Genomic DNA, 8,130 nt, shown 5'->3' with positions numbered 1-8,130 from the left:
CTAGTGTCTATCGTTTGATTCGGTTATGACTACCACTTTCTCTCCCGGCTGTTCGCCGTCGGTGTCCTCGCTTTCATTTGATCTTGCTCTTTTCTCCCCTCTCTTCTCCTCCACCTCCATCTTCCCATCATCAATGGGGGCCTGAGGGGAAGGTAGAAGATGGAGGGAGGTTCTTCTCCTCCTTTGAGGAAGCGGAGGTTGGGGTTCCGGCTCCCGGTTTACCCCCCCCTCCGCCTTCTTTCCTTCCTCTGTTCCTTTCCTCCTCTCCTCTGAGGATGTGGGAGGGTCTCGTGGCGGCGGTGCGGTCGCCATACCCCCTTCCACCACATCCCCAAGGATTTTCTTCTTTCTCTTGGGGGGACGGCAGGATGGCTCCCCCATTCTATGGTCCGACTGGACGTCAGCCTCTACACAAATTTGGCACCTGACTCTAGAGTTACAGTCCCGAGCCAGGTGTCCGGGTTCTCCGCATCTGTAGCAATTAGATCGTCTATCATTGCTACTTTTGCAGTTGATTTGCACATGCCCTCTCTCTAGACATTTGAAGCACTGCAGCGCTCTCGCCTGCAATAGCTCCACTTTAGTGAGCGTCCATCCTATTTTAATATTTCCTTCTTCAGCGATCTTCTTCGCTGCCACGAGGGGGCACTGTACCAACAACGTTCTGTAACTGTTCCAGGCTACCCTCATTTTTCCAGTCTTCACATCCCCCACCTGGCATCCTCCTACTTTGGCCACTGCCTCTGCCACTTCACTCTCCGTGGTGGATATCTCCATTCCCTTCAATCGCAGTTCTCCCATCTTTTGTGGTCTGCTTATTTTGGCTCTGTCGGTCAATACCTCCTTGAGTTTATCTGCGAGCTGATCCGCCTGTATGCCCCTTTGCTCCCCAGGTATCTCGATTACCAGGGCACCGGTGGCCCCCACTCTGGTCTTAATTTTCTCGATACCGATTCCTGTAAGGTCAATTTTCCTCTTTGCCTCTGCCAATAAGTCCTTATATTGTCCCCGTCCAGCGGTTATGGTTACCGCCGCCGTATTGGGGACTCTTCTCCTATTCTTCTTCCCCTCCTTTCTTTCAATGTTCACCACCTTCCTTATTTCCTGTCTTTTTTGTACATCTTTTTCCTTTTTCCTTTCTCTCCTACCCACTACTTTTGACCATGTCTCTATTCGTGGTGTAGGAGTTTCCTGTACTTGAAACTCCTTTATTTGTGATCGTGTGGGTGGTAGTTGGGGATAGTCCTGTGTGTAGTTTTTTCCCCCATGCTGTACCATTCCTTGATTCCCCAGTTCTTTTCCCATTCCTTTTCCTTTGTTGTTTTTCCTGGCCCCTTGTTTAGGAATTTCCTTCTCCTGTGATGCCCATTTGTTCAATGCTCTGAACACCATTTTGGAGACTTCCTCTTCCATTCCTTTCTTTTCTTTCTTTGTTGACTCCTTCTCTTTTTCTATCCTTACTCTAGTATTAAGGAGGATGTCCTCCCTGATCTTGGGGCCTGCCTCTGCTACCTTTGCGACCCTGGCTTCAGTCCTCTCCCTTACCGGGCGTCTCTTATCCTTTGGGATCAATCCCTTCTGAATTTCGATGACTCCTATCGGGATTTCCTCCTCCTCCATCATGTCCGTTATGGGTGGAGTTATCGCCCTTACCTTCTCCTCTACGCGGATCAGGGGCGAGGGAGCACTCGCCATACGTTGCGGTGCTTCCTTTAAACTCTGGCCCGCGTTTCCTGGGTGCTTCGAGGGCGGGGAGGATACCGCTACATGTAGCGGTGCCTCCCTTATACCTCGGAGCATCTCCTTGACCTCCTCCAATTCCTTTTTAACCTCTTTCAGCGACGTTTTCAAATTCATGTTTTCCGTCCGCAGTTCCTCTATTAGGTCCAGGTTGTTCCCGCACCTGTCCTGTGCCATTTGCATGGCCATTACATTTGTGCCCGCTGTTATGGCCGCTGCGGCGTCTCTGAGGACCTTCACGTGTGTTCCCTTCAGGCTTTTGGATTTCTGTGAAAATCCCAGTACCTTGGTCGACGCTTCCAGTATCGTCGCCGTGATATCCCGGAAGGGGGCCTCCTCTAGGTGTTCTGTTAGCCTTTTTATTTCCGCCTTGTACTTCCTGTTGGAAGTGCAGTCCTGGAACTCTTCCGTGGGATTTTCCAATCCTTTCAACAGAAGTTCCTCCCTCTTCTGCTCCATGATGACCTGCTTTCTCGCCATAAATTCTTTTTTAAGGCGGTATTCCCCCGTGGTTTCTGCCCTGCCCCTTCCTCTGGTGGCCTTTTCTACGAGACGCTCCTCGTCCGTATTACCATCCTCGTCTCTGGGGATTTCCCACTTCCCTTCCTTTTTCTTCTTGACGATTTTTACACCATCGTCCGAGTCCTCCTCTCTAGAGGTGGCGAATGGTTTTGAACCATCGACCCTTATGGGCGATCGAGATCGGTCGCTGTCATCGATCTCTTCCGCCTTCTTAGTCTCTAGGGACTTTCCGCTCCGAAGCCCCTCCCTCCTTGCCGTTATCTGGCTTTTGCCAGTTCGGCTTCTCGTGTCCTTTAGTCTAGCCTGGGTCGTCTTATTCATTTCCGAGTCCGATGATTCATTGTTAGAGGAGGTTGAAATAAAATCTGTCATTGTGGTTTCTAACCCACAACTCTACACGGCTCCGGTGCCCGGGCATGCCCGCATCCCCCCGGAAAGGGGGAGCCTCCGAGTTCCCCCAGAGGAGCATCATATGGCACGGGCCGACGGAATGTATCATCGTCGGCACTGGCCTCCCGCCCCCTACACGCGCCCTGACCACCATTTCTGGTGGCCAGACCGCTTCGGGGGTCCCACACCTCCGACAATGTGGGCACCGTGCAGAGCGCCGCCACGCGGGGGGCCCCATGGAAGGAGGTAGTTCACCGGTGTCGCACCCCACCGGGAACGCCTCCCCCATGGCAGCCAGCATGCTCGCGCCGCCCGAGGGTCCGCTTTAGGGTGATGCGATCGCATTCCCTCGGGCACAGCACACAGGGGCTCCGGCCCCGCCTCGGAATACGTCCGAGCTGCCCGGAGCATCCCTCCACCCCCCGGGTACCGTGAGGGGTTCCAAACCCTCACGGTGTGCAGACCCGGGTGTGGGTACCTCTCTCCGCCTGGCCGTGGCCAGGACGGATGAGAGAGAGGATCGTTCCCTTTGGCTGCCGGAGCACCGGCGTGCAATGCCTCCGGGAATGAGTCCTCTGGTTGGCGCATGAGGGTGTCTCGACCCCGACCTCGGAATACGTCCGAGCGGCCCGAGACACCCCTCCACCTCCCGGGTACCATGGGGCAAGCCCCATGGTGTGCAGACCCGGGTGTGGGTTCCTCTGTCCGTTCGACCGGGGCCGAACGGGTGAGGGAAGTCGGGGAGTCCACCTTCGATGAAGGTGGGGTCCTCTCCCCTCGTCACCCTAGGGTGCCCCGACCCCGACTTCGGAATAAGTCCGAGCGGCCCGGGACATCCCTCCACCCCCCAGGTACCGTGGGACTAGTCCCACGGTGTGCAGACCCGGGTGTGGGATTCTCCATTCGCCCAGCCGTGGCTGGGACGAACGAGGGAGAGAGGTCCTCCCCTCTTCGGCTGCCGGAGCACCGGCGTGCAATGCCTCGGAGGGTGGGATCTCTCAGGACGCGGTAGGGTACCCCGACCCCGACCTCGGAAACGTCCGAGCGGCCCGGAGTACCCCTCCGCATCTCAGGCACCACGGGGGGAGGATCCCCATGGGGTGGAGCCCTGGATGCGGGTACGTCCCTCCGCCCCGGTCTAACCATAACGGTCCAATCGAGGCGGGAGGAAAGGGTTCTCTCTCTTCGGCTGCCGGAACACCGGCGTGCAATGCCTCGGAGAGAGAGGTCCCCTTCCTGGAGCGAGTGTAGAGGAGGTCATCCCTGTCGGCTGCCGGAGCACCGGCGTGCAATGCCTTCAGGGATGATGATCTCCTCCCACCCGCTCTGTGACCATGCTGGTCATGGACCAGGCTGATCACTCAGCCCGGTCGGGTGCTCTTGGCCCAGTCCCTCCGTACAGACCACTCCGGCATGGTAGAACCTGCCAGGGGCCGAAACCCCCGCCGGTACAGCTCTGTACATCATCGGGACCTTCAAGCCTCCCCACCACGTCAAGGTGGCACCCACGGGGAGGACCGTCTTTGAAGCGACGGAACCAATCACGGCACGTTGTTTCACTTAGTGCAGCATCTCCGTAAACTTTTTGGAGTTCTCGATGCGCTTCAGCCGCCGTTTTCTTCGAATGAAAGAAGAAAAGCAACACTTCCCGCAAATGACGATTATTTGGCACAAAATCAGACATTTTCACACAACCAAAAGTATATGACGTAAAAACAAAATCACTAATTTGTCAAAGCGGTTTGTTTCCCATATTCTAAGCTTGGTTCATGACGTTTTGATTATGTCACAATCGACCAGCACTTACTACTGGAGCCATCTCTTGAAAAACAGCGGGAACTTAGTTGCGCACCTAATAAATATATTATTAATGATTCAAATTGCAAAAAAACCGTAAATCTTATCTATAAAATATATAGTGTATGAGAAAATTTTTATATAATAATTGCAATGGTAATAGGAATAAAAATATTATTGTGAAATATATAGGAGTGCTATTAACCCTTTGCGGTCGATGCCGCCACTATGGCGGCATTCGCAAGTCGTCGTAGAAGTCGATGCCGCCAGGCTGGCATTCATGATCGTCTGGCGTGCGGCACGGCAAATGAGGCTAGCGATAATGAAAGAAAACTCCCGATGATAGATTCAAATATGTAGATCAACTTACAGATATCCATGTTTATCGATCTCTTCGAAATCAGCCGATTGCAAAGAGTTAAACTAGTATGAAATAATTTTTCGTAATCTTGTATCGTATATATAAAATATTTGTTTCTGTTACAACTCTCTATGTTGCGTTGAAGTTGTGTTGTGTCTTTATCTCTTTTGGCAATCCCCCCCCCCCCAGAAACTTCCTTTGTGTCATTCTAAACGATCGTTAAGAATGACGAAATGATTCGAACATCGGAACAATCGTCAGTAGAGCAAGCAGCAGTGTGCGTTTACTAGTGATACAGAGCAGTTCGGTGATCATATTTAAATTACATATATCATAACAATGTCAGAGAATCCTTCAACAAGCAAAATAGTTGATCGCTAGAAAATCGCTAGAAGAAAGATCTTTTGAAAATGAAGATTTTAAAGGTGAATTCACTAATGCTTTCGTATATGCGAATTCTATTTATGAGAATAATGAATTATTATCGAAAAATCCTCCAGCGAAAATATAATATATTTTTACTCCTATTTCCATTGCAATTATTATATAAAAATGTTCTCATACACTATATATTTTATAGATAAGATTTACAGCTTTTTTGCAATTTAAATCATTAATAATATATTTAACAAACACTAATACATTTAAGAAACGCAGTTTTATTACTTATTAAAGTTTTCTATTTCATTTTTATGCTTACAGAATAAAAATCATACAGCAAGGATCGAACCTCAGCCGTCAGTTCGGTAGTCCATTATCTTCGCTGCTGCGCTACACTGCTTCATTGAATACCCTTCTTACTAACTCGTACACTTCGTAGGCTCTTTTCTTTAGACCGTTTTTTCTTGAAAACGAAGAGGTATTGCGTCGTATGCTATTACCATGAGTTATTAGTAGTCAAGTACTATTAACTCCGTAAGTTTCGTTCCAAACCGTTTCCCGGTCCATGCGTCCTCCCCTTGTCAGAAATTAAGCGTTTAAAAATACATATATATTATGAACGTTGTTTATTTTTTTTATGAAAAATCTATCTTATGATTTTGTCGATGGAGTTCATATATATCCTGTATATACAATATTTATATTATTATACTAAATGAATATTATATTTAAAAATTATTTAAAGTTTCTTCTGAGAATATTGTGGAAGGGCGAAATAAAATTACTTGTGTTATAATATAAAATACTGTTATAATATAATATTGTGTTATAATATAAAATACTCATTTCAAAGTTATTCATTAAAATTTTTCGACTAACAGGACAATGGAAGAAGAAGAAAAGATAACGAAAGAAAGGAAATAAAGAAGGATTCGTCGCATAATAAAAATACATCCTGTAGTAAAGAATGGCAGGATCATTATATGAAAGTATGCGACAAAATAGCCGAAAAACTAGAAAATATATTACATCATACGAAAGGTAACTTTTATATAAAATAATTGCATTAAAATGCAATCGCTATAGATTTTACTGTGTTATTATTTAATTTCTTAATTATTTATTTTCTTTCAATTCGTCACATGAATATAATATTGTACAAACACACGAAAACCACACAGAAACATCATAAACACCAGTGACACTCGGTTCCTCGTACGCTCCGATAAATTACAGTAACGTTGCACATAATTATGTTAATGCAACGAACAATGTGGATCATACATATATAATACCAATATGTAATACATATGCAATACCAATATGTAATAATACATATGTTGACACCAAATTATAATGCATTTACGCTCCTGCAACAAGCCGATTATCACCAAAAGTTGTACTGGCAAAATTTAAAGCAGCTTCAACAATATTTAGCTTTGAATATTGATGCAGGTGTTTACAGAAGACCAATATATCAAGACGAGTACACATATGAAGATTCAAATCATGAAAGTTATTCAGCCGTTGTACCTTATACAAGAGATGAATTAGTCAGGCGAATTAGTGAGGTGCAGGAAATGATAGATGCATGGGAGAGAAATTGTGATAAATTAACACGGTACTTTTTCTATTTTGTATTTTTATCAACTTTTATATATCAACTGTATTTTGTAAATATTAATTGTTTTAATGTTAATTTATATGTTTTAATGTTAATTTATATTTTTATATTTATTATATCAGTATATATTACCCAGATAGCACAAGATGTCTTATGGACGTCCATTTTATGTCCATTTTACGTCCGCACGTCCATGAACGTGAAATGGACGTCCATCATATATTCGATTTTGGACTCATCAAAACATCCATATTAGGACATCTATAGGATGTCCAATGTTGGATATCAATGGTAATTATCCAAAAATTTTTATAGTGAATTTGATTGCTTGCACTAATGCACGTGAAGTATGCTTTAAGACTTGTTTAGATTTCGTTCGTATACAAGGTGTCTCAGAACTTTGGCACACGGGCTCCGTAGGGACATAGAGCTAAGTGAGAGGAACAAAAAAGTCCTCTACCATAAGATGAAAATCGTAATAGTTTTTTAGTAATAACCGCGTAAAGTTTGGCGTTCTCTACGCCCATCGCGACCTATAGATGCTCCGTGGCAAGCTGTGTACGTAGGGGCTGAGCGATAACGCGTCTCGCGCTGATTGTCACGATGGCGTCTTGGCGCTTTGATGCCGCGCAACGGTTAGCGCGAGCCGCGTTATCGCTCAGCCCCTACGCACACCTAGTTTGCCGTGGAGCGTCTATAGGCCGCGTTGGGTGTGAAAAACGCCTAACTTTGCGCTGTTATAATTAAAAAACTATTACGATTTTCACATTATAATACAGGACATTTTTGTTCCTCTCACTTAGCTCTATGTCCTTACGGAGCTCGTGTGCCAAAGTTCTGAGATACCCTGTATATGAATATATGAAAGTATGTATTTCGTTTTAAAATTATTCTGTTTTGAATGAAAGGTTGTACCAGAGATACTTGAACAGCCTTCAGAATCACTGAAGTTGTCACAAACCGGCGAGGCAGAGCAAACCAACGGTGCAAAGTAACAGAAGGTAATCTATAACCTCAAAATACGGACACATCGCCATACTCAGAGTACAAAGCTCATCGCCTAGCTACAAGTACATCGCCATCCCGAACATGGGATCCATTGTTGAGCGACGAATATATTATATTCATGTGAGCCACTGCCAGCGAAGCGACGTCGTCATCATCCGAGGAAACGAGCTCCCGCTCGCCAAGGAGACGAGGAACTTTACAGGACGCTTAAATTGCAGACTAACGAGTGTCGTGTCTAATCGCGTCTTGTAGGATTACGATTCGAACAATAGCACGATTACGATGTTACGATTGTAAGAAATCGTTT

General features: G+C 46.2%; 1 protein-coding gene across 1 annotated transcript; it reads right to left on the bottom strand.

Moving 5' to 3' along the window:
- Nucleotides 1-2,634, bottom strand: LOC112590261 (uncharacterized). Its single transcript, XM_025306208.1, has one exon. It carries the CDS (start codon nt 2,632-2,634, stop codon nt 1-3), a length of 2,634 nt encoding a protein of 877 aa, XP_025161993.1.
- Between the last annotated feature and the right edge of the window lie 5,496 nt (nt 2,635-8,130).

Source organism: Harpegnathos saltator, unplaced genomic scaffold (genome assembly GCF_003227715.2).
Source record: "Harpegnathos saltator strain DR-91 unplaced genomic scaffold, Hsal_v8.6 scaffold770, whole genome shotgun sequence".
Classification (NCBI taxonomy): Eukaryota; Metazoa; Arthropoda; class Insecta; order Hymenoptera; family Formicidae; genus Harpegnathos; species Harpegnathos saltator.
The sequence above is the reverse complement of the archived record's forward strand: the minus strand, read 5'-3'. Positions and strand labels throughout refer to the sequence as shown.